Source organism: Penicillium alfredii (assembly GCF_028826965.1).
Source record: "Penicillium alfredii strain IBT 34128 chromosome Unknown utg000002l_segment0_segment0, whole genome shotgun sequence".
In the NCBI taxonomy this organism is placed as follows: domain Eukaryota; kingdom Fungi; phylum Ascomycota; class Eurotiomycetes; order Eurotiales; family Aspergillaceae; genus Penicillium; species Penicillium alfredii.
Genome location: NW_026622699.1, coordinates 483,386 through 509,111, shown reverse-complemented (window position 1 = coordinate 509,111; position 25,726 = coordinate 483,386). Strand labels below are relative to the sequence as shown.

Here is a 25,726-nt window from a genome sequence, read left to right as displayed (position 1 = left end):
ATCGTAGTCGATGAAAAATGTCGAACCTGCGTTCCAGGCGTTGGTTCACAAAGAGGCGTTAACCGCTTCGACCGGTGGGGGGTAGAGGGGTCAGAGGCAGTCGAAATACTGCTCTCTGATTCGTCAAATCAAATCGGATGTCGAATCCTCAGATCAGTTCTGATACCCAGCTGCACCAGCGAAATAGGCCTTTCGCCTAGATCTGGTACACAGCCGGGCTCATAACCTCTCAGAGAGCACTAGGGAAGCTGGAGAAAGCAGAACACTACTGAGAACAGAAGAGAGAGAGGAAATCGTTGTTCATAGAGAGAAGAGAAGAAGCGAAGCTATCAGCTACCTACACCTGCTGCGAAGGCGGTCTGGAAGGCGGTGGAGAAAGACTGGCAGAACACCTCCCAACAAAAGATCAGGGCTATTTTAGATTGGGAGTATGCGGGATTCTTCCCGCAATTCCTTTTCTTTGAGGCCCCTTTTTTTACAAGTGACTTGGATATTTCTCTGCAATAGCCGATGGAGTTGATGACGTCCCGAGATTACTGCGATTTCCGGAGACGACTGAGCAGTGAAAAACATCAACTTGCCTGAATCCTTGTCCTATACCCAAATAGCATGGAATCCCTACAATCAAGTGTTGGAATTTTGGAAAAATGTATCAGGTACCAAAGGAATCTTTCTTGCTGGAATTACTTTTCCATGTCAGGTTGCCGCCGAATTAAAGATATGTTTTACGCTTTGATCAAGTTTTCCCGGGAAGAAGTCCAGGTTCTATTCAAGTGCACTGGTGTACGAAGCTCAGCAAGCGGCGATCGTCACTTGCCCAAAATTCGTAGGGAATGCTATTTTATCTATTGAAGTCCCCGGGGGCAGTAGATACTGCCTGCTTATTCAGTTTCAGTCACTATCTCACTATGGGCATAATAGCTTCTTGATTGATCAAGGTCATGAAATCCTTGACGCCGCATACATGATACGAGTTATAAATAGAAGTGAATGAATTGTAAGTGCAGAATAAAAAAAAAAAAAAAAACTGAAGTCAATACCTACTGCAAGTGCCCATTTTGGAGCCTTTGTGCATTGTCTCTTGTAAACGGCGGACCTGTGAATTACTGCATCCGGTTAGAAGTAACCGAATATGGATTAGCGCGGGTTCGGACAGTAGCCGAGAAACAATTCGTATGTCCATGGGGGAATCTGTTTTCGAATATTGCTGTAATTCTAATTTGGGGACTGAGTTTGTATTGATGCCCTTTGGAACTTCGCGGCATTATGAGAACCATAACTTATCTGTCACTGGCGCTCAACGCCATGATGATACCAAATTGAGTATGTTAATTTTACGAATCTTCAATAGTCAAGGTCTGCGTGTCGAAAATAGCCTCTAGCAGTCTCTTTTCGATACACCACGGTCAAACCAGCACAATTCTACTTTCCACAGAGAGGACGCTGTTTAAACATTTACTCATCATTGAAGTCACAATTAGGCGCTCTTTCCAGGCCCTGTTCATTCAATCCGATCTAAATCTTAGTGCTATCAATCACTTGAGAATCAACGGTAGCCGTGACAGCATTCCTCACAAACAAATGGCGTGGTGATGAAGAGAAGGTGCGTGAAGTTTGCAAGCCAGCTGGTTATGCTGTAGATGATGCTACCACAACTTCGGAGTACCCAGAGATTTTACGAGGAGGGCCAAATTCTGGAGGTTGTACTGTGAGAGCTCTCCACAGCCACTTAGCCTATGTATTAGTAGACCCCAGCAACTTGTCACGGTCTAGTTTCCGGAAAATAAGTATTCCCGGAAGTCAAATGGAATGGACCTCACATTCAAGACACAAGGAAACATTGAGGGGGTTTATCGGGGTTATCGGGAAGAGCCCTGGGCTTTTCTCGTTATTAAAGCCGTTTTCGCTGAGTACTTTGTGTCATCTCCGAATAGCGTCGTCAACCTTGCGTATCACGGGACTGAACAATTGAATCTCTTGAGTGGATTTTGTTAACAGTCTCACATTCTTAAATATACTGGGCGGTACAAATAAGTAACAAGAGTGACCAAACACGATACATTGCAGAAACAGATTTATAGCTGGTATCCCATTGCTGTAAAGTCAAGGCCTGGATAGATTATAGGAAGTTGCGAAAGCAATTTAAAACCAGAACTTTATCGGTTAATATTTGTTACGGTTGGAAGGTCTAGACAATCAGTACGACTAGGTGGCAAGTCTATTGAACTGTCTAGATTCAGGAAAGCTTGCAGTTGCATCCAGGACTACCTGGGAATATTCTGCCGTTCGCAGCGCAAAACTGCTGGATGCAATATTTTTTGGTTGTCAGGTGATTCTATCGAAAACCATGAATCAGGTCAGGTGTCTGTCCCATGGCTGGTCTAAACTTTGCTATTGTTCCGGTGGCTAAACGATCCGCTCGGGTGAGTTGCGGGTGACCCGAGCCTAAATGTTAAGAGTTGAAGGTTCATGCGTGAATGCGACCCACGGTTGGCTCAGCCACTTATATGAAATAGCTATCTGTTTTCTTATTGTATTTTTGGAGATTTATTGGGTCTTGTATGGTGTTCTGGGTCCACGTCTTCGTGACTCAAACTTACGATTTGGCGCACTCTATGTTTTTGTTTTCATCTTCTAGAACCTTGAATTTGTGTGGGATTACGCTTCGTAATTCTTTGCCAAGTTTTCATCATCGAGAAAAACTATCTGTCTTTCTCACCTTCTAGGCCACTCTTTGTTCTTTTCTTATCTTCTAGACCCTCGTAGACTTTGAAAGTATGTAGAATTACCTTCGGTCTTTCATCATCGACCAATCTATCGGTGTCTTTCTCACTTTCCAAGTTCATGTCCTCATTCGTAATGATGATAGTATTTGGCATCCGAGGCTCCGAGTCTCCAAGTACATAAACCTCTCTTGCCCCAGTCCAATCATCTGCACACTCACTTACCATAACCTCTATCATATCGTATAATTTCTTGCAGCATTACCGCTTATTCAACAGCCACGATGCCTGAACCTCCCGAAATCTTCCGTCGGCCATCGCGTGATGACCCACCCCGTCCTCCTGAGCCTCGACTCGGCTTGAAACAAGACGACATTGATAAGGCCGAACTTAACAGAATAGCCGAGCAGGCGGCAGTGACAGCTACTGAGAGCTTCAAGCCCGCAACACTGCAAGGTGTTAAAGACCCTGCCATTGAGAAATGGACCTCGCCTCTGGCCGACCTGTCACGCCAAAATCTTCCCAATATTTCTGGCAAGTCAGAGAAGAGACTGAGAAGTGTCGTCGAGCGCGACATCGTCTCGGACCCGAATCAGTACCCTTGGTGCACCATCGGCAAAGTCTTTGTCGGATGGAACAGCAACTTTGCCAGTCCAATCTGGACGGGTTCCGGCTGTCTCATCGGCAAGAATATCATATTGACAGCTAGCCACGTCGCTCCTTGGGGCAAGCCAGGATGGTGGATGCGATTCGTCCCAGCATATGATGAAGGGGTGGAGCGATTTGGTTCTTCTTATATCTCAGAGTTTCGGGGAGTGAAGAACACCAACAACGTCGAAGGGCTGGACTACGTCGTCTGCCTGCTGTACGATCCACTCGGTGGTACATGCGGCTGGATGGGGAGCCAGTGGTGGGGAAATGATAGCGAGTACGAGCGCCGCCGTTGGATCAGCGTGGGGTATCCAGGCAATTCCCTGAACGCTCAGGTACCCATGGTTGAGAAAAACATCGCTGTCAACGACGTGGACAATGACCAGGACGGCAAAAAGCTCGAGACAAATAACCTTTTTTCCTCGCCCGGTTGGTCTGGAGGGCCGATGTGGAATTTCCTTGGTGCAGACTCAGCGTCAGATCCCAGAGTTGTCGGTGTGATGAGCGGGTGGGAGAAGGAGTCATTCCTCTGGTGGACTATCGAGGAAGATGATGTTTCGGCGGGCGGAGCGTATATGACGAACCTTGTGATCTGGGCAGAGAGGAACTGGCCGAGCTCATAAATGGGTTGTGCACGTTTCCAAGGTGGTACTTCACCCGTATTCAGCATCATTTCAGAGAGTATCAAAAGCAGTCGAGTGCAAGTGCCCCACACTCAGTCGAAATGTCCCACTCATTTGCTTGTTCGCTGTTGCTTTGTCTTTTCTCACCCACCACCGTCTAATAGTTGGATTTGCTTTCAGTCTGACCATGCCACATCGTGGATAAATGGATTCCATGCAATTTGCAAATTGTCGAGAAAAGTGGAGGCCATACTTACCGCCACCCCCTCAGTTTCCTTTGTATTTCTTGCCGGTACTGCGGCATTTCTGTTGATTTCACCGATTTCGCAACCGCTCTTCGGCATTTCGCGAGGAGTATCTTCCATCCTCCTCATCTTACACTCCTTCTCTTCGATCAATTCAGTCTAGTCAATTCATCCTGATTGGTTAAATTCCATTGCATTTCCCCACTTAGCGCATACAAGATCATACTGTACTGGCTTGCTCAGACAGGTAGCGTTTACATTCGAGCAAAACATGCACGTGAAATTTCTTACACGGTGGTATGTAGTCGGTTGGAGTCACTTGACCTTTCGTCTCTTTAGTTTTATTTGTTGCAACCTCTCTGCCCTCAGTAACTAGGCGATAAAAGAACTCCGGAGGCTAATGTTCGAGAGTAATTCATGGCTGAATGGCCATAGAAATAAGACTAGCCAAGGAGGGGTGGTTAAAGAAGGGGTGGTCAAAGATGGTGGATCAGGTGGGGCCAGTAAAGCATATGCCCAACAGTTGAGTCTCAAGAACCATCGTTTATGAACCGCTGCCCCAATGTTCGGTTGGGAAATGTATCAATGAGAAACTCTTTCTTGGCCCCACCGCCAAGGCCTTAGCGCAGATCATTCATTTATTGAGCGGCCCGCATTAAATATTGGGCGCAGTAAAATGCGCCGTGTATGTGACAGCGTCTAGCCACGTAATATTACACATTCGTACGAAAAGAAAAGTTCGTGGAAATTCCATGGAAACCTATGGTGGATCTCTGCCAATCATGTGGGGAATGCCACCTTGGCGCCAAGTACCCCTGCTGGGAGACCGCCATTCTCCTCCTGTGCGGCGTGTGCTAGTCATCACTTCTGAGGGGTGTCTCTTTGGCTCAGAGAGCCTCATAACGAATAATATCATTGGCAAACGCCTGTCTCGACCAGTTTTTGGTTGTTTGCAGGCAAGCAGCACCCTTAACGGCAGCTGATGGCGTAGGCCTCATATGGTCACTCACCTGATGTCTGTCAATTGCAGTAGGCCCAGCGATATGAGACCGAGTTCACTCGTTAGTCATAATAATTACCGGGTTCAACAAGACATTTGATACGTGGGATGATACATGTATGTACATGGGTGTATATATTTAAGGTAGCTTGTCTTTGCCCTGAAACGAAGGAAGTGAGAGGAAGCGAAACTGTTGCACGTGCCCCCTTACGTGACGGGACTTGCTTATTTTCGTGAAGATTTGTGAGACTGCCAACGCCTATACAAAAATTGAAGCGAAATTTCACCGAAATCGCAATGATTGGCTTGCCGTGTTTCTTATTGGACGAATGCTTTCAGTGCCATTAGACAATGCCTACCGGAAACGACTCTGGTTTCCCGTCCTTCGTGCAATCCGCATCTTTGTTGATTATTGTAGCTTTTTAGCTTTTTTTTTGCTCACTTCGACTCCAGTCGGGGTATTGGGTTTTCGGTGCTACTTGGCTTTCGAGGATGCGTTCGCGCTGCCATGATTTAATTAAATCTTATCGAATTCGGCTGCGCTTTTCCGGAACTTTAAACATGCTAAACATGGTAGAACCCATGTAGCCACTGTTCCTCTTCTCGTGAGGATCGTATCCTTATGATGAGAGGCGGTGTTTAAGCTCTTGGTCCAGCATTGTAGACATCATCCCTCTCTTGCAGAGATTCTCGTCTTATTATTGGTGTTGTGATGATGCGCATAGCAGCTGTGTGATAGTGGGACTAGTACCGAAATCCCGACCAGTTGCATACTTTACACATTACTGGCAGAACAGGGTTGTTTTGAGTGCAATTTATGGGGTTGGATGGGTTTGCACTACTATGATTCAAGTCGCTCCTATCGGATTCAGTTTCTTGTCTTCCGCAACTTTAACCACGCAATGGCCTATGCGGCCAGAGCTGTCGCACTCTCGCTACGCGCGATACCGTCCACTATTACCTCATGAAACAAAGAAACTAGCTTCACTCTCTTAGTCCCCTATTATCATATCATGTACACTGAGGATCCACGTCTGCTACTTTCGCTTAACAACCTTCGCTTATTCTAATAAGTTTGGGTAATTTCCGTAATAGTCATCCGTCACGGGTTGGTGGAGCAGCATTCCTTGCGAAGGCAAAGTGTGTCCTCAAACCCCTTACACATTGTACCAGTAGTCCTTCCAGCCCCCTATACAGTCAAGCTGTTGTAGCAGCGTGCCTGGTGTCGTCGACCACGCGGGGACATCCACACACTTGCCACTCTGGAGATTGATCAGCCATTTTGCACCAACCTCATTGCCGACGCCCGGGTCCACGCTCTCCCACTGTTGGTTTTTGTCGCTGGGATCGCAAGGATACTGCGCGATCAGCGCTCCATTTGCAGTGGACCCTTCGGAGATCCCCAGACACATCCCGCTGCTGAGGTTCCTGATCGAGAAGATCCGCGGCGAGTAAAAAGGGAACTTCTCATATTTCTGCTCGAGCCCATTATTGCACGCCGCCTGCTGCACCAGCCCGCCGCTCGTGTAATCCTGCACGGCCATGCACAAGTTGTTCCATCGGCTGACGATTGTGTCGCGCTGCAGGACTAGTTGCACGTCGGCGGGGTCGACGACGTGTCCGGTCCACTGCGGCAGGAGGTAGTAGGAGCCGAAGTGCTCACCCAGATGAAAGCTGTAGAAGATAGGATGTATCAAGTCACGCTGGACCATAGGGATCAGCTTAGGCACATCCTTGCGCAGCTGGTCGTTGACGATCCAGTTGCACGCGTCGTTGTTGTCGGTCAAGGTGTCCCAACTGTCGACTGTACCATCGATTAGGTAGCCGGTGTTGTCTGGGAAGATGTAGTAGATGACGCTACCGTCGACGCCGTCTACGCACCACCCTGGAGTATTATTGACGTTCACGTCGATGCTAGCCCGAATAACTGGGTCGGTATCAGCGTGCGGCATGGTTGCCCGAGGCTTGACCGGGCTGGGTACGCTGCCCCAGGGCATCCAGGCTAGCTTGACCCCGAATCGTCGCATGGGGCGCGTCGACATGTGCTGCAGGATGTTGTCGATGTTGTTCAAAGCCCCGACGCCGTTGAACCAGTCGGCCAGATCGATCACTTTATCTGTTATGTCAGGTATAGCGACGGGTAGAGTTGTGTCTTGAGTAACAAGCAGTGGATGGTTTGGTGCGGTAGCCATGGCCATAGCCATTGGCAAGGCTCCCGCAATTAAGCGAATAAGTTGAGTCCACATCTTGCTGTGTCTGATGGCTATGCGATTGCGGAAGTTTATTTGTCCGAGACCGTGTCCGCACGTCTGGTGAATTGAAAAGCAAAACCAAAGGCGATATGCCGTCAAACTGCGTTGACGGGTGAATATATACACTCATTGTACGTGATACATTGACCACACTAGGATGTGTTGGAATGTACAGGGCGCTGAGCGTTATCTTGTCATCATGATGACGACTACATTGTGTGGTGAGGTTCGTAGACGTCAAAGAGCGAAAAAGTCTCGCATCCAGCAAGGAAGAACCCTGGATTTACGAACTGCGAAGATGTCAAAGACGCCAAGGATATGGAGGAGCAGCTGACGCGGGAATTACTGCTCAACCCACTCAATGTTGATGTGGCAATTGCGGCAATCCTGGTCATAATACGCGTATATGCGGGAAGGCGCGGGTTTCTAAGCTTCCGCACAGCCTATGGGCGCCTTACCCATGTCTAGACCTCGGCGTGGACATGCCCACAGACCCATCGGAGCTAAAAAGCTGTCCATGGCTGTAATATATACGTATTTTACACCTTTTTTATTAGTATTATTAAATGTATTTGACTATAATTCCATCACAATCTGAAAATCCTGTCCATGGACACATTTTGCTTGTCCATGGACAGGATATTGCCGAGATCTACCCATGTCCATGGGCCGGCAGGATTAGAGGAGGTATTCTAGAGCTAATACATTAAGTGAAGTGATATTTCTATTAGAATGATCTATTCTTTGTCGCTCATTTTAAGTTAAATTTCTTGACGGTATCTTATCGCTTCCTGCCACCAGCATTTAACATAGCTGGGCTGCGCCACAGCTGTTCTGCACAAACTCGTGCGATAAAATTAATTTTAGCTCCTCACGTATCCATATCGAGATGCGGGAGACACGTCGAGTGGACCCTTCACCCACCCGCGCGGGTAAAGGGTCCCGGCCCGTTCCACCTGCAGAGGTTTCCTTGCTGGTCAGACGCACTGAACACTCCCTCACCCGCCAAGACCAAAATTTGTCTACTTCACCCACGTTGGACAAATAAAACCGATGAGGTATTCCTAAATATACTAGTTATATAGTTAAGGGGGCTCAGCTGAGCGATACCAGGGACAAGTTGAGCTTTGATTGATTGATTGATTGATTGTAACATATACAGGATCTGTCAGGCGGTAAACCCGATTTGCTGGTAAGAACACTATGGACCTATAGCTTGGACAACTTATGTCACTTCATACGTGTCGAAACATTGAGTGGTAACTTGTGACAAAGCAAGCGAAGAGTCACGAATCCCACATTTCTCAAAAATTATGTTGTGTATGGTAAATGGGTTTCTTGGCAATCTCGGCGTTGTATCCACCCAGTATCGGCACATTGAGCAGGTATTTCAAACAGCCCTCGAGCACACTCAGCGTTGTATCCACGATTTATGCATTTTTGGGTAACCCATGGGTTACCCAAAACATGGCTCGGGTTTCTATGGGTCGGGTTTTGGTCAAGGCTTAATCCTCATGGGTTCATGGGTATGAGTTTGGGTCAAGACTAATAACAATGGCCGGGTATGTCCAGGCCTAATTCTCTCAACTTCCTGGCACGTACAATTAGGCAATATGATAATAATAAATACTTGAACTGCATGTTCTCTGCATTCCAGACTTCTACGCATGCGGAAATGCCTTTTATTTTAATACCTCTTTCGTCACTCCAAGGTCATAGTATATAATGATGCATTAATTAGCCACGAGTATACTATATATTGTAACCTAGACCGTCCTAAGCATTGAAGACTGCAAGTAAATTCAAAGGAATCTATTACTATATATTCCACAACTCTCGCCGTTGCTATCTAAACCAACATCGCAATCCAAGCCTGGGAAGCAGCCCTTTCTTGCTGTCGTTCACAGATGACTACATAAGTAGCCTGGGCGCAAACCACTTTCAACGGGACATTTTGCCATCTGCACATTTCGTACAATCAAGTTTCTATTCTTCTCCCACCACCACAACACTGGCGTTGTCGGTAGGCGTAGCTCGTCATTCGTCGCTCAGAATCACATCCGGAGCAGCCAAGATCATGGCCCAGGTCATCTATAACGAAAACGGCAGCACGGGCGGATCGCCCCCACTGACAACAGTCTCTACGCGCCTAATGCCACCTTCAATGTTGCAGGGCCGGGCAACCTCAGTCTGGGAAGCAGCCCTTTCTTCTACTGGAACACGAAAGCCGACGGGACTGGGAATATTTTTGGTCAAGGTTCCAACATTTTCCCGAACCAGACCACCAATCTGACCCTCTTCGCCATCTGGGGTGTGACGACGGGACTAACTAACAGTGGTGTGACGACAAATTTCAACTTCTTCTACGATCCGAGCCTCGGCGGCGCGGGAGGCATCGAACCTGTGCGCATTAATCAACTGCTTGCGGCCGGTACCGGCCGCAAGCCAGTCATTGAAAATGATTTCGACTGGTTACAGGCGCAGTTCGCTGGTGTCGACATGACGAAGGCCCAGCCCTTTCCGATCCCCGTCCAGGTGACGGCCGTAGTCCTAAGCGGTTACAGCGCGAGCTGGGGCTGGCCGTTGTCCATGAACGCAGGCAAAAACCCGGCTACACTCTTGCGCTGCATGGCTATCACGGAAGTGTCCGAGACATTCATGTTGGCGCAGGACAAGGGCTGGGGCTTCTCCAACGGCGTCTGCGACGAGGAGAGCTGCGGCGAGGCTCTCTCGCTCTTCCTGGCCGTGCGGTTCCAGCTCTCGCAGGGCCTGGGCACGACCTGGTTCATGAACCGCATGCCGTCGACCTGGCTCAACACCTCGCTTCCGGCAAGCAACCCAGCCTCGACGGAATTCGACGCAAACACGGGCACGCACTACGGCTCGCGGCAGGACTACGTCGGCAGCGTCAAGCCGTGGACTGGCAACGGCCCGGCCACCGGCTGCTGCATGGCCTTTCTCTATTACCTGTTCCACCAGCTCCAGTTCACCTCGATCCCGCAAATCATCGCTGCTGCGCCGGGCGTGGATTCCAGCAACAACGGCCCTTGCAGCAACAACGTGATTGGTGGCTCTTGCCTCGAAGGCTCAACTTCCCGTATTGCACTCCTGGCACCAGGTGTCATCATCAAATGTCCACGATTCTCTTGGTGGCATTCTAAGGCAGCGGTGGATAAATGGTTCGTTCGGGACATGAAGCGGAGTTTTGAGGTGGAAGAACGACTTCTGCAAATCCTAGGACTACATCCAAGAATAATAGAGTCTGTTAGCCCCCAACTTCTTGTGATCAGTGATTGACTTCTTCCTAGGTTCAAGGGCGTCTCAGATGACCCATTTGGATTGTTATTTACTGAAGCAAGTGATGGAAATCTACAAAACTACATTGACCAGCACCATGCTAGCATCGATATGTCACTACGATTCAAATGGCGCACGCAAGCCGCGGAGGCGATCCAATTCATTTATCAAAAAGGTGTGATACACTCTGATCTTCGACCTGAGAACTTTTTGTTGCACACTGTGGCCGGAAACGAGGTCGATCTTCTGCTCTGTGACTTTGGGGGGGTCAACAAATGGAGAAATTGATGGTCGGCATCTCCCTACGCCGGATTTTTTAATCCCTGCAATCCGCCGGAATCGACGAAAAGCACGGACATTTTCAGCCTCGGATCCATCTACTATACGATAATGACTGGCCATTGGCCCTACAGGTCTCCAGGTCCATTCAAGTCTCTGGAGGAGATGGAGAAATGCCAAGAATTGGTTGACGATCTGTTTGTCTCCAAAAGGTACCCGCCGGTTGACGGACTGGCAGCTGGACCTGTGATACAACGATGCTGGACAGGAGAATACTCTGATTTGAGGGAACTCATTGAAGACCAGCGTTGGCAGTTTGAGACTCTGGTGCGGTGAAAGGGAATAACATAATTTCAATGCACTCGTGAAGTATGCGGTTATACTGTACTGAACCAAATACAACCATCTGAACTAGCGTGTCATAATCAATAACCCTTCGAGATGAGCCATCGACCCTCCACTTCCGGCCGCTGCGCACAACCTCCCTCTCGTAAACCTCTCTGTCATCGCAAGCTCGAATTCCGAGATCTCCGCTCCCTCATCGAAAAGCTCCTTGCGGCGCGGCACCGGCGAGATCTGTCCACAAAGCAAAGCCAGCATACGCTGCTGCTTTGATTCTCCTTCTCCTTCTTCTCCTTCTCGTCCCCTGATTGGCTCACTCGAATCACCGAGTCCTTGAATCACCAAGTTGGCCAGGTCATGTGCGCTCCCGCACCGTCCCCGGCTTCCCTGTTCACCAAGGACCTCGCATCACCAAGGAGCGCCTCTCCTGGTCACCACTCTCTTTGGCTGGCCAAACCGTTCGTCGAGCTCGTTTAGAATCACTTCCGTACAGGCCTTTACAGTGCATACTTAAGAGGGCTCTAGCACCAAATTTTGGCTGGTTGGCTGACTGGCTGCTTCGCTGCCTGGCCCGCCTATTAAATGCCGCTAGTAATTCCTGTACGGCCTGGCCAAAGTGGTCTGGCAGTACAGAAGGAAATGTTCTGACCAGTAGCCAAATAATGATGAGTGTTAGATTGACCACGATAAACTTAGGTGTCCTCAAAAATTGTCGGACTGAAAGGTTGCAATCTTCGAGCAACAAACAACTCAGAAACAAGTGAGACCGCAAAAGACCCCCAAAGGTATGAAGAAAATGTTTCAGTAAACCCGCATCGCTGATCCATCTGTGACATCTCGAATCCTCTTCGACAACGGTGGATAGGAAACCTGATAAACCTGGGAATTAGAATGTACATACGTTCTGGGTGGAAATTAATTTGCGTACTTTAGCTTCCAGTTTCCGTGTTTTTTTAGACCACTTTCATAAAAAGAGAATAAATAGTCGGTCGCATCAGTGGGGTAAAGCGTAATCGTTCAATGCCCCGACCCGATGCCGAGGTCAGCCTGTCCTGATCCCAGGTAGGAAAATATATAAATAGACGATCATGTGATTTCAACTGTGTGGGTTCGAGATGGCGTTGTATCATATCAAATCCGACGATTTATTGTGCGAGAATGATGGACTGCAGTTAATCAATCCACATAGAAAGGGTTAACTCATCGCTTCTAGGAAATAAAGATCAAGAATGAAGTGTATCTGGCTTGAACAGTGCTCACCTGCAGATTTTCAATTCTTGCCACTGCAAGTTGGACATGCAATACCGTTCACGACCTTACGGCCTCCGCAAGTTTCACATGGAGCCATCTTCGTCGTTCAGGTGAAGCTTAGGTAGAGAAGTCGATTTTAGATGACCAGGGCGGTGACTTCAACGCGTGTGAGGCAAAACACGGTCAGTTCCGTGAGCGAGAGTTGATGGTCTCGCTGCCCAACGGCGGGCGAGTCTGCTTGGTATTTATCATATGATGGCTGGTCTCGCGTTCCGCACTTGCAGCCAATTACATTTTCCCACAATACTGACTAATCACAGCAAAGGTTAACTAGACACCTCACTCTTTTTCTGCGCCATCCTCAACAATGTCAAATACACAACCCCAGTGTGCTTGTTCAGCCTTCTTTGCAACAGAGGATAATCTACAACAGCATCTTGCAGAATACCGGGTCAGTGCCCCGTAATCCAACTCAATCCTCTCAGCTAACTTCTTGCAGTCCCGCGAACAGCGCTTACAAGCCGAACTCGAAAGGTGCCGAACCCATTCGAGGACTGATGGCGATGATGGTCGAGACAAGAACGACAATCGAGGCGAATGCGAGGACGACCCATATTATTATGTCAAAGCGGCCGGAAATCCGATGGGTACAATAAGGGAGAGTGGAGCTCCCAAGGAGCATTTCTGTCCATCCTGTGAACGAGCGAAACCATTTCCGAAAATGCAGGGACTCCGGCGACATTTCCAACAACGCAAGTACTATCCTTTCTGTCAGGCTGCTTGCTGTTAATTCCTCAGGCGCAGATGTCGCATGCGAGGAAGTGTGTGTGTGCTGCTTTAAAGTCTTCAGGCTCGTGAGCGAGTTCATTAGACATGCAAACAGGCATGATGACGAAGATGAACGAAAGCGGGCCTATATCAAGAAAACATGCGATGAGTTATGCGAACGATCCGACAAACAACTGGCTCTCGCAATGACCCAGTGTCGATCAGCAGTTGTAGGGAAGAAAAGGACATGGGAGATGGCAGCCTTGGACTCAGAGATGTCGAGGGCTCGCGCCGAGTTCGACGGGATTAAGACAACGGCATTGGATCAACCCCATCTCCAAATCAATGAAAGTGACGGCCTTCACTTGCTCGGCTCGGCTTGCATTGAACCATCTGCACACCCAATCCCGATGCAGTCGCATATAGAATTACCGCGACTGGCGGCCATGACCGAACCCGTTAATACTAGCAGCTCTCGGGACATGCCAACAGAGGAAGTTTACTTCAACCATGGAGAAGGGCAAACCCAAGGTCTTGACTTGCTACAAGATTTTGATGCTCCTATCCTTCAGATTATGAACAGTGTCCCAGCATTGACGAACAAGTGGACGGCTGAAAATTATGGTACTATAGGTACAAACACAGAAGCTGCAGTGTATCATGAACTATGAGGGCTATCTTTCTGTGCTTCCGGAACCCTCAAACTTGAAGTTCAGTCCGATATTTGCGCTCAGAATTTCCAAGTTCTTGACTTTTTGTTCCAGACCCACCGAGTATGGAAGGGTCATTTTCGCCCAGTTGGCGATCACTTCATCTGTAGCAAAAAGAAACGTAATGGCATAACCTTTCTCGATCTGGAAGCCGAGTCTAGCATCTAGAATCACTCTGCGCTCGTTAGAGCAGGAGACTAATATACGGCTCTTTTGTACTTACAAGCCACCATCTGGAAATTCCTTCACCTCAGGCCTAGAGCCCACGCGATCCAGCTCGGATTGGGGAATCTCATATAAGGATCTTCTCCCCTTCGTAGTCATCAAGTCATGAAGATGCGAAAGGGTATAATACTCCACCCGCGATCCTTTGGCCCACAAATGCACCGTTAGAACACGGCAGCCAGCTTTTGGGCCCCCCCTCCTGAAGCATTCAACGTGGCCAGGGAAGTCTTCATATCTCAGCCAGTGTCCGAGGCTACACCGTTCGAGGGAGGCTTCGAGTATAGATCGGATGCGCTGCAGATGATTAGACCATAGAAATGGAAATATCTCATTCCGCTTACTTCGTCAAAGGCAAATTGCTTGCAAAAATCCATACCATATTCGGTGAGGTATGGGAAGCCCTGCTTCTCCATGTCCAAAACGCGGTCGCCAACCGTTGAGTCGTTTAAATCAAAAAACCCCTTCTCAAGAAGAGACCTCATTGCCACATCTAGCGTAAATGTGGTTGATGCCATAACTGGGACTGGCACTGCTGTGCCTGAAGCTGATGTAAACCAGCGCGGGGCATTCGCTGGTCGGTTGAAGCCGTGCGGAAATTTAATTTTTCCGGAGAAATCCTGCTCACCCCCACTTCGGCAGCGGGCATTCCCGTCTTACCTAACTAGTCCGGTTTTGCGTTTTGGTAAGCCAGGGATCACAGCTGTGTGCTACCATTCTGCTCCGTACAGGGATCACAGTTTCGTGATACCCCCCCCCCCCCCCCCCCCCCCTTCCAACTAGAAGCAAACTGTCAGGGATCACAGGGATCACAGGTTTGTGATCAACGCTCCTATTGGTCACCAAGTCTAACGGCGCCATTACGCTGGTGCTTCCGATGCGCCTAGATTGAACAGGACACAGAGCTGTCGGTTCCTAAGACACCACCACAATTTAGTGTCTCGAAGCAAAGGTGACGCCACCAACTGAATGATTTCTGAATTTATCCAATTGAGAACGGGTACTTCATCGTATATCATGCATGCACCGTGCAGACTCATGCAGCTAAATGCCGAATACGTGAGGAGAAGCAACATTTACTTGAGCAGCGAGTATAGACTCCGGGCCCAAGTCACGAAGCATATATGATCCGCGAATTCTCATGTCTTCGACTTCAGATAACCCATCCAAATTCAGTTTCTCTTTATTACCCACAGCTACGAATATCATCCTTTCGATTCTCTTATACTCAATGAACGCCATGAGCGGAGGTGGTTCATACTACAGCCCTTCCCAGGCGACACTTTTAGACGTCTTCTTCCCTGGTCTTGGTATGACCTCTGCGTCCACGCAGCAGCTGTTTGCCGGCAACACGGACAGCTACACTCGTCTATTTTGTACTCTGGGAATATTAGTCCTCTTCGCCCGCTATGCAGTCCGCTATTTTTGGGATCTAGTGAGAAGCTACTTCAGTTCGTATAAACTTTCCGTTGTGATAGGACGAGTCTGACAGTCAGCAGCTTCGACACTTCATGTCTCATATTATGACGAAGCATACGATATGCTGGTCGATTGGATAGCTCAGCAACCATTCGTCCACAATGCTCAGTCATTAATAGCTCGTGTGCGATCTCCACAGCGGACAATCATCCAAAACCAAGCAAAGAAAAAACCTCTGACGTTTTCTCCCTGGGATGGGTCTTTTCCTTTCTGGTATAAAGGGCATCTGCTCATCCTTCATTGCGCGGTCAAGGACCATCGAGAAGACATTTATATCTCCTCTATTGGCCTTTACCCAAACATTCTCAAAGAGCTTGTTGAAGAGTGTCGAGGAACATATCTCAACAACATTAACAAAAAAATCACCGTCTTTGAGCACCGTGAAGGGGACTGGAAGAAAACGAGGCTGAGAGCAATTCGACCCATCTCTACAGTTATCATGGACAAGAAAGTTCAGGATGATCTTCTGAGAGATGTGAAGGACTTTCTGGATGAAGATACACAAAAATGGTACGCCGACCGCGGAATCCCCTACCAACGAGGCTACCTTTTACATGGACCTCCCGGGACCGGAAAATCCAGCTTCAGTCTCTCACTGGCGGGGGAATATGAACTGGATATTTATACGCTTCAACTGTCAGGTATTTCTGACAGCAAGCTGATGAAGCTGTTTGCTGAGCTTCCGCCGCACTGTATCGTTCTCCTGGAAGATGTCGATGTCGCCGGGATGGGCCGAAGAGATGATGTGGATACAGATCAGGAGAACAATCCAGGCCCTGGAGTTACCCTATCCGGCCTTCTCAATGTTCTTGATGGTGTGTCATCTCAAGAAGGTCGGGTGCTCATCATGACGACCAATCATATCGAACACCTTGACGAAGCACTTATTCGGCCTGGCCGGGCGGACAAAAAAGTGTATTTCAAGCTTGCCGATAGGAAAATTTCCGCTCAACTTTTTCACACAGTCTTCAAGCAGACGCCTGACCACAAGCAAGCCAAGAAACAATTCGGCGGCGAGACAATTGAGAGGCTTGCTAACAACTTTGCTTCCAAGGTGCCAGATGAAGTTTTCAGTCCAGCCGATGTTTTGTCGTTTCTATTGGAGCAGAAAAACTCACCCTTTGATGCTGTTGCTGAAGTTGAAAACTGGGTGGCGAAGGCGAAGACAGCGAGCCCACTGAAGAGAGAGGGTTCTTGGGTAGAAGAAGGGCGCTAAGAACAAGCAAGAGAGGACAAGCGCAACAGAGAGGCAAACGAGCATTTTCCCAAGTATACCATCCCGACGGCATTTGGTTTGTGGACAGGACTTACCTCGCCAATTGGGTGTTGGTTGGAATGCTTGAGGCGTTTCACTATTTTTCATGTCAACGGGCTATTTCCCGGCCCATTAGTTATTTTGCTACCCTGCCAGTTTTGTTTCTTACCCCGTCGATCTTCGACCACCGCTTTTTCCAATCGTTTCCTATAGTTTCACTCCTTATTTTTGAACGCATTTATCAACTGCAACCTTTACAGGTCATCTCAAAACTGGTGTCACCACTTATACTCTTTGTCAGTTTCCTAAATTCCGATTACTAATCTGCACTAGTCCATGTTGGGAGTTTGTCCGGAGTGTTTCTGTATATGGGTCCCGTATCGTTTCATACGGGAATTACCTAATGCCATCGTGGTGTGTATTCACTTGTAATTATAATACGCCTGACACCTCCATACCCCCACCTTGAAACCCTTCTCCCTTGGTTCGGGAGACCTTAACAATCAATCACGAGTGGTCATAGCAGGATGGCTCCAAACCCAGCCCCTTCAAAGCATGAGCTTATCTATGACATGATCCACAGTGGAGAACTATCTGTATCGCAGATGGCACAAGCTGCCGGCTGCAGCAAGCATCCTGAGAATCTCTTCCAATATACGGCTGTTTGGCAGCGTCAAGGCGCCTCCTAACAAAGGCGGACGGCCACGAAGCCTCACTCCATATATGCTAGAAGCTCTATGCGATCACCTGCTCGAAAAGCCCAACCTATATCTTGACGAGATGGGGATTTTTTCCATGGGACGAATTCGATGTCCAAGCAACAAAATCTAGCATCAGCCGCGCTCTTGCATCGAAAGGCTGGTCAAAAAAGACTGCGCGCGTCAAGGCTAGAGAGCGCAATAAAGACCTACGTGATGAGTACTTTCACTTTATCTCAGATTTCCATTCGTATCACCTTGTCTACGTGGATGAATCTGGATGTGATAAAAGAATAGGCTTCAGGCGAACGGGTTGGTCCCCACTAGGAACGACACCAGTTCAAGTGTCCAAATTCCATCGTGATCAACGATATCAGATACTGCCTGCATACGCTCAAGATGGCATTGTTTTCTCTGGAGCGTTCCAAGGTTCGACTGATGCATCCGTCTTTGAGGATTTTATTGAGCAGCTTCTCCAGCATTGTGGGAAATGGCCTGAGCCGAGATCCGTGTTAGTCATGGACAACGCATCCTTTCACCACTCAGAACGGATAGGGCAGATGTGTTCAGACGCTGGTGTGAAGCTGGTATATCTACCTCCGTATTCTCCAGACCTGAATCCCATCGAGGAGTTCTTTGCGGAGTTAAAAGCCTTTATTCGGCGACATTGGCCATCTTACGAAGATAACCCGGATCAAGGATTCGATAACTTTCTCGAGTAGTGTGTTGACGTGGTAGGAGCAAGGGAGGAGAGCGCCCAGGGACACTTCCGGCACGCAGGCCTAACCGTTGAGGTATAGCCTCTCCATTATCATAACTCCTCTATAGTGATTCTTGAAATCAGTTTGTCCAATGCACTCTGATTAACACTTTTACCGCCCCACTTCCGAGGCATTAGTGCAGAATATCTATTGAACAGCCAGCATTATATTGCGGCCCTCTAAAAAAATGCGGATAGTGTGCTAAATCGTCATTTTACATCAAACTACACCGTTAAGATCTGCATGTTAAATAGTGAATCTTGATACGAGAGATAAATTCCGATAAAAAACATTAAGAATCGATGAAAACTAACCCTTCGTATTCACGCGGCTGCTCCTATTTAGTGCGGTCAATTAATGATCTGCGCTAATGACTGGGCAGAGTGTCCCACAGAGAGTTTCTTAGTGTTTATTAGTCAAACCGATCTCGAGCATCGCTGAAGCAATAACTTCTAGACTTCACTCTCATTATTGGGGCTTTCTGTGCATACAGTCACCAGCGAAATCTGTTTCCTCCCTAAAGAGGGCTTCTCTTCTGTCGAGACCCACTGCCAAGGGCCTAGCGCAGATCTTTAGTTGATTGACCGACAATAATTTGAGGGCCCTTGAACAATACACAATGTATGATACTGTATTCTCGCCGTACGATTAGATCCGCGGCTGAATATTAGGCGGTGGAACGTTGATTACAGGGGTATTAGATAAACACATTTTACGGTGGTCCTCAACTTAGGGCCGGCCAAGTCGATAAAAGATCCGTGCAGGCCTTCGCCGCAGTGGGTCTTGACAGAAGAAAAGCTGTGCTTGGGGAGGAAGCAGATTTCGCCAGCGACTATATCATCCGAGGTGCCAAGGAGTTATTTGAAACTATTTTTACCACTCTCACTATTTTCGAATCCTAACATCAAGGTCCACCAAAGACCCAACCCATAAATTCTCGGATGACGTTGAATAGGCAACAATGCTGGACTCAGAGACAATTCTTCGGAACGGAATTATATTAGACCGACTTCGGCTTCCCCCTTAACAGGACTCAGGCGGATGCTGCTTGGCCCAGAAGCCAGTGTTCACTTCGCTTCCTTCAACAAGATGACCGAACACGATCCCAGCGAAAAATACGGGCTTCGCCCGATCACCATCACACGTTGGAAATATTCCGATAAACGTAAACCACTCACAGAAGAACAAAAGAGGCAAAACCGAGAAAACGAACGCAATACTCAACTGCAAGAGGAATACAACGATTTACGGCAAAGTCTTATCAACGTCCTTGATGATAAAATATTTCTTGCCGATAGCCTTGGGCTCATAGCTTCTCAGATCTCACGAAGGGCGTTAGACGTCCCACGCCAGAGTCTTGAGTACGAGGATGTGAACGAAGAGCTCCCTTTGTCAGAAAGGAAGAAAAACATCAGAAGCCGGCTTATCGATGCTAGCTTAACTTTACCGACGGATATGAAAATACTCAGCACTCTCAATCAAGTCCTCTTGAGCCGAAGTTTCTGGCGATTGGATCAACCCGAGCCGAACACTCCAGATATCTTATATCGCGTAATCCAGTCAAACAGCCATAGTCGATATGACGAACGTCTTGGTTTCCGTTCTTCAAGGCAACCATTCACGCTACCTTCTGATCACGGAGGCCCTCTGCACGAAAGCTCATTGGTCGATAAGGACATTCTAAAAAATCACTGCGAGGGGAATCGACCTTCAGACCTCATTGCGATGTCTGATAGCCCAGCGAGAATATTACGTTTTATCAAAGGCTGGGGTTTCAACGACCGAAGAGGAGAAATTATAGCCGTGATTGATGCCTCGAAGCTTCTTGCTATGAGAGTACTGTTCAGTCGCACAACTACTCTGGCTGAGAGATTGGGGGTGGAGTCTTGGGCTCGCTCTCGGAACAAAGGTCTCAAATGGATAAATCCAAATTATTGGGTTGCTTATCGGTGGGTGCCGACTGAGTGTATAGACTGCATCTCGGTCGAATCGCTGGAAAGTGCTTGCAACGAGCATGGAATTGGTAAGTAACACGGGGCCCGAGAATGACATATGCTTATGAACGAAGGAGAATTTGATTTCGATCAGCAGCTTTCAATGGATGATCTACTCCGCAAGAAAATGGAAAACTTAAGTGTTTGAGCTGCACTTTGTGAAGCCGGGATATGTTGCATCCTTCTCACGGTTTTATCGTCTGTGGTAGTACACTACCTCTCACAGATCGCTACTATGGATGTTGAATTATGACAATTGATCATTGTTATAAGGCCGTTTACAAGATTGACCATATTTAGCTAGCCCAGTAGATTGCGATACGACGCATAGAAGCGGGATGAAAGTACGACACATGTACTAGAACCCTTATTCTTTGTTCTGGAGATCTATCGGTGGTGACACTTGTTTCAGGAATATAGTATGAAGAGGTATGTAAGATAACACACAGATAGAGTCTTTAACCACCCGCCAAGGCGAAGGCCAGTAAGATATCCCAAATGTGTCGACCCATCTTCTCTGACATCCAATTCCTCCATGTCACGGAGAACTTTCTCAATATACTCACCGGCGGCGCTCAATTTCATAATAAGTGCGATGGCACGATGGACCTCGAGAAGCCGGGCGGAAGGAGGGTCAATTGTACGATTGGGACTCAGGGTCAGCGTGCGGGTGACAGGAAATAAAGGGTCACTTAAGAAAGGACTCTGCTCTGTCGAGTCAACCCTATATTGGTGTGGTGTTCCAGTGCGTTCGAAATATATCTGAAATTCGCCGAATAATCGGTGGTAGTCCAGCGTCAAGGTGAGGGCGTTTATGGGGCTGTCGATCTTTGGACCATCGATAAGATGGCCGATACCAGGGTCGAATATATCTAAGATTCGGAGAATTTTTTTTTGAATCACTCTGGGCGCCACATTAGTGGTGGCGAAGTCGTACGTTGCAGATTGGACCTACCAAATCCAAGTCTCCGGATGCCACTGTAGTCAGACAGTGCGGTAGAATGTGGGCAACCTCCAGGTACTGAAATTGGTCACTTGATTCGTTCTTCAGCAGGTTCCCGTCATCGTCTGCACAGTGTTCTTTATCCTGAGTGAACCGTTTTCTGGCTTCAGCTCTGTCGAATTTCCGGGACACTACACAGCGGTGGCGATCGCGTACAAGGCAGCTCTGTCATAAAACTGATACACGCTGTCTTGTCCCGGTCGGGGTTGAGCTCTGCAACGACGATAACGATGTGGGTGTTGGTTGTGGTGTCTTGACAGATGAGGCCCTGACTGCAATTGATAATCAACATATGCTCATTATAGTTACCGTCATACAACCGAGGAAGCAACACACGGGGTAGTAGAAAATTTTCAACGATATACTCAGCGAAGTTTTCCAGAGCTTCGTGGACGTTGTTTATTTGTTCAGGTTCCCATGAAGAGAAACCGTCGAAGTATGATAAGGTGTGAGTAATGTCGGAAGGTCCTTTTTCCAAACAATGGTCCTCGTAGATGTATGAAAGGAAGAAAGTCAAAAAAGTATCTGGAGACGCAACGTGTTCGAGGGTAGCCTGGATAAGTGTCGCAGGCTAATAGCCCTTCCGAACGGTTTTTTCGAGGCCATACTGACGTACAAGCCCGATCACAAGGTTCCTGGCCGACTCGTGCTGTTGTGATGTTAATGACAAGGGTATTGAGAAATCCAGAACTCCCTCTAGAGAGGACTGGTGACGGTGCGTTGCCATCGTAGTAGTTTCTTGGAGTCTTGACTCGAGAAGACCGCGAGGAAGGATGACTGAGGCACGTGATAAGATGACTCATACCAAGATCAAATTCGGGCCGACACAAGCTCCGTGTGTTTAGAATATGAAAACTGGAGCTTATTTAATTTAGTGGGTTGTCCGCAAAGCCATCCGTACAAATGTAACATGGATGTAGGTGTATCAGGTGGTAAACCGATGGTATGAAAGTACACACCGAAACCATGCGGAGAGATAAACGTAGTATGTAGTATGCCGGTGTGGGCTGTCCTCTATTCAGCAACATATCTAGACTAAATTACTATTATTTTTCATTGCAAGTGACGTCTCCGCATCGTTTCACCCAAAGGCCGATGTCGCGTACGAACCGCCGGGCTGCACCTACTTTCACGCCATGCTTGACAAAAAAACCTGGGTCTTGATCTTCATAAATCTGCATGAGATCAAGACAATTTTCGAGAGTCACGTCGCGTGCTTTGGTGAGATTATCCCTGAAAGTCTCGTTGCTCACCCGTGACTGTTGCCATTCGATATATTTCTCGACAGCGACGTCAAGCAAACCATGAACCATGATTGATTCAGCGCAGCCTGGCTTAGCAGACGTGGTGTCATTAGCAGGGGTAGGCATCAATTGTTCAGATGTTCCAGCTGGGAGGACATTGATATTGATCGGAGGACACATCGACGCGACTGTAGAACTATCCGTGGTTTTCTTCCGCTTTTCAAGTCGTTGGTTGTCCTCAGCATACAGCTGCTCGCGAAGGCTATCTGGTATATCATCATGGGTCTCGAGGACTCCTCCTTGCTCCACGTATTTAACAAGGTCCTTCAGATGGTGTGTCTTCAATCTATAGTGTCTTTTGCCCTCTGGATCTTGCCAGCAATATTGTCCTTCGTGGTGACATGGAGGCCCAGGGCATCGCATAACACGATACACCTCGCGCCAGACGGAATGTTGGCCGGAGACCTGCTCGGCGTCAATCTGAGCGTCTCGGTCAGCAAGCATCCGCTTGGTAACCGATGATTTTCCTCTCTTATCAGTTCTAGAAGGAAGAGGCCCACTATCATCCATGTAGTTAATCGATATCTGGAGTCTAGGCTTCTTGCCACGACGATACAGATGGCCCACGCTAGCAGCTGCTTTTCCACCGCTGTCCAATCAATACGAGTGCCTTCGAAGCGTTTCGTAAGATCACGTTGGGAACGGTCATTTACAGATAACACCAGGGAGGTATCATCTAGTCTGACTCGTCGGCTGCGGGCTATCTTTCGTCGTAGAATACTTCCAGCGTCTTCCTTGATCTGTTCCCAATAAGAACTGGGCGGGAGAGTCAGGCCTTGTTCCGTATCCTTCACCACAACTCGATTGTTCAATTTAGCCCTCCACTCGATCTGGTAGTGAATACAGTCTGGAGAGTGTTCATCCCACGCACTTCCATCTTCATGTTCAACCGCTGCATGAAAACTCGGTTGGTCGGGCGGATGTTGGTGCAAGGAGGTTGAACGTTCACCAACTATGTTCTCGGCATCGGGTGAAGGGCAGATTACTGATGGCGTCCATTCGCGGTCCAAGTAACCAGGGGTGGGGGCATACGAGGGGGTCCGTTCCCAGAGATCAGGAAGTTCAGGTCGGTAGGCATCATCATTATTGAAAGGAGTGTAAGTCATCCCCCAAAGGCAGAAGATGCCACTGAGGAGTCTAGCAACATCATTGTGTGTTAGCTTCTACCAAGGGGGTGTCACAGAACGCAAAGTAAAGAGAACTGCGGCTGACAGGCTGAGAATGCTGATAAGCAGGTTCATGAGTACTCTGCGTGTAAGCAAGGTTATGTAAGTCACTATTGGCAATGTCTGGTAACGAGTAAGCCCCCTAGACTGTCACTTCAATATTGGAGTGGTAGAGGCAAGTGACACCTGGCCAGGTTCTCGAGGCACTCTCAGTCTCTAGCGTTTGACTTGTTTGCATCACCATGGAACATTCAAGCTGCCTTGAATTGAGAACGAAGTTACGATACATAGCCATGTATTATAATCAACGTAACTGCTTGTATTGATACTGATACAGGAATATTATTATTCCCAGGCTATACCTAATATAGACTAGGGAGGCTTGGCGTTGAGGTTCGAGAAACAATCAAAGAGTGTAGGTGGTGACACCAATTTCGGGACGACCTGTATGTAGGCGATGGCTTGGAGCTCTATCTGGCTAATGCTCACCGAGTATAAAAGCAAGCCATGGCTGACCTCGTTTACTGCCACCCGTGGTTTTTGTTGGCTGTACTTAGTGCCTGAGGCGTAAACTGTTATCGAATTATTCTGTGAAACCACAGGGTGTCCCGGCACCGCATTTATAGGAAAAGATGTCCAGAGTTCGTTTATTAAATCCTACAGTATGCAGTAGTATCAGACATACGGTGGTTCCAGACCATGAGCCAATCATTGGGTAAACAAAAAGGTGTTACAAGCTTATTCACACCTGTGCGACTGCAGCGCAGCTTTAACCTCATCAGATCCAGATAGAATTGACCTACAAGAACCTTACAATATGAACATGATTTCCTCTCTATGTTCTCTAATAATAAAAACCGGCATATAATTAGAGTATTTACAGGTGAGCAATATTTAATCTGTTTCCTCACAATTTGTAGACTTCACTGCCTTCTCCAGGTCCTGGTCCGTCATAATCTTTGGGGTTGGGTAGTGTGAACCCTATGAAGTTAGTCTTATGCCGCAGAGCTGAGATTACGCGACATTACCAATTGGGAAGTAAGGAATGTCCAAAACCCAGAAGAGTCAGAGCATAGGATATGTACTTGGCCCGTTTCCCGGAGGCGAATACCCACGCATACATCCACGCCACACATCTTACTATATTCGTATGCCCTTTTCATCAGGTTTGTCTTACGACGGCATTGTTTTTGGCGTATCAATTTTCTCTTTGCGGTGTAATTGGAGTCGATGGAGTTTCTAGCAGCCATTGCGAGTAGCTACTTTAAGGAATTGTTATGAATGAATGTACAGTAGCCTTAGGCAAAATGCATAGAAAATGAACGCAATTATAAGATATGCCCGTTGAAAGAGCTAAATAAATACAAATGCAAGAAATACGCGAAGGAGAAGTTTCAGTTTCTGGACAGACAGAAGACGATAATTCTCTTTCGCAATAGAAGGGAAGCCGTGGTGTTCGCATGTTGTGGCCAATGACTCGCCCACGAACCCCACTTCAGGCCATTTTTGGATTAACGGGGCTTCCAGAGGGGTTGACATCGCTGATTCGTATAACGTAATCCACAAGCGAGCTGATCACCCCAAATTAGTAAATATGATTGTCTATCTCAACAACAAAGATTTGGTTCTTTTTGATATTAATGATAGAGATATATTAACCGCCTTATGTGCAACAGAACTATTATTATAGTGCTAATATAGAA

At 47.7% G+C, this 25,726-nt stretch overlaps 9 protein-coding genes across 9 annotated transcripts; 5 read left to right on the top strand and 4 right to left on the bottom strand.

Moving 5' to 3' along the window:
- Nucleotides 1-3,007: 3,007 nt before the first annotated feature.
- On the top strand, nt 3,008-3,997 carry NUU61_001385 (trypsin-like serine peptidase; the record flags this gene model as incomplete). Its single annotated transcript, XM_056651967.1, has 1 exon — nt 3,008-3,997. One exon carries the CDS (start codon nt 3,008-3,010, stop codon nt 3,995-3,997), a length of 990 nt encoding a protein of 329 aa, XP_056515234.1.
- Nucleotides 3,998-6,399: 2,402 nt separating this feature from the next.
- NUU61_001384 (RICIN domain-containing protein) lies at nt 6,400-7,488 on the bottom strand (the record flags this gene model as incomplete). The annotated part of the gene is made up of 1 exon (XM_056651966.1): nt 6,400-7,488. One exon carries the CDS (start codon nt 7,486-7,488, stop codon nt 6,400-6,402), a length of 1,089 nt encoding a protein of 362 aa, XP_056515233.1.
- A 1,560-nt stretch (nt 7,489-9,048) lies between these two features.
- Nucleotides 9,049-11,079, top strand: NUU61_001383 (uncharacterized protein; the record flags this gene model as incomplete). Its single annotated transcript, XM_056651965.1, has 4 exons — nt 9,049-9,056; nt 9,418-9,517; nt 9,604-10,754; nt 10,803-11,079. 4 exons carry the CDS (start codon nt 9,049-9,051, stop codon nt 11,077-11,079), a joined length of 1,536 nt encoding a protein of 511 aa, XP_056515232.1.
- A 1,951-nt stretch (nt 11,080-13,030) lies between these two features.
- NUU61_001382 (uncharacterized protein) lies at nt 13,031-14,102 on the top strand (the record flags this gene model as incomplete). Its single annotated transcript, XM_056651964.1, has 4 exons — nt 13,031-13,114; nt 13,163-13,310; nt 13,462-13,486; nt 13,547-14,102. The coding sequence occupies 4 exons, from the start codon at nt 13,031-13,033 to the stop codon at nt 14,100-14,102; spliced, it is 813 nt and encodes a 270-aa protein (XP_056515231.1).
- Nucleotides 14,103-14,105: 3 nt separating this feature from the next.
- NUU61_001381 (uncharacterized protein) lies at nt 14,106-14,881 on the bottom strand (the record flags this gene model as incomplete). The annotated part of the gene is made up of 3 exons (XM_056651963.1): nt 14,106-14,316; nt 14,365-14,660; nt 14,708-14,881. The coding sequence occupies 3 exons, from the start codon at nt 14,879-14,881 to the stop codon at nt 14,106-14,108; spliced, it is 681 nt and encodes a 226-aa protein (XP_056515230.1).
- Nucleotides 14,882-15,594: 713 nt separating this feature from the next.
- Nucleotides 15,595-17,058, top strand: NUU61_001380 (BCS1 and AAA domain-containing protein; the record flags this gene model as incomplete). Its single annotated transcript, XM_056651962.1, has 2 exons — nt 15,595-15,814; nt 15,863-17,058. 2 exons carry the CDS (start codon nt 15,595-15,597, stop codon nt 17,056-17,058), a joined length of 1,416 nt encoding a protein of 471 aa, XP_056515229.1.
- A 566-nt stretch (nt 17,059-17,624) lies between these two features.
- NUU61_001379 (uncharacterized protein) lies at nt 17,625-18,595 on the top strand (the record flags this gene model as incomplete). Its single annotated transcript, XM_056651961.1, has 3 exons — nt 17,625-17,759; nt 17,828-18,241; nt 18,518-18,595. 3 exons carry the CDS (start codon nt 17,625-17,627, stop codon nt 18,593-18,595), a joined length of 627 nt encoding a protein of 208 aa, XP_056515228.1.
- Nucleotides 18,596-22,599: 4,004 nt separating this feature from the next.
- On the bottom strand, nt 22,600-23,963 carry NUU61_001378 (uncharacterized protein; the record flags this gene model as incomplete). The annotated part of the gene is made up of 2 exons (XM_056651960.1): nt 22,600-23,328; nt 23,406-23,963. 2 exons carry the CDS (start codon nt 23,961-23,963, stop codon nt 22,600-22,602), a joined length of 1,287 nt encoding a protein of 428 aa, XP_056515227.1.
- Nucleotides 23,964-24,917: 954 nt separating this feature from the next.
- Nucleotides 24,918-25,273, bottom strand: NUU61_001377 (uncharacterized protein; the record flags this gene model as incomplete). The annotated part of the gene is made up of 2 exons (XM_056651959.1): nt 24,918-25,004; nt 25,052-25,273. The coding sequence occupies 2 exons, from the start codon at nt 25,271-25,273 to the stop codon at nt 24,918-24,920; spliced, it is 309 nt and encodes a 102-aa protein (XP_056515226.1).
- Nucleotides 25,274-25,726: the final 453 nt, after the last annotated feature.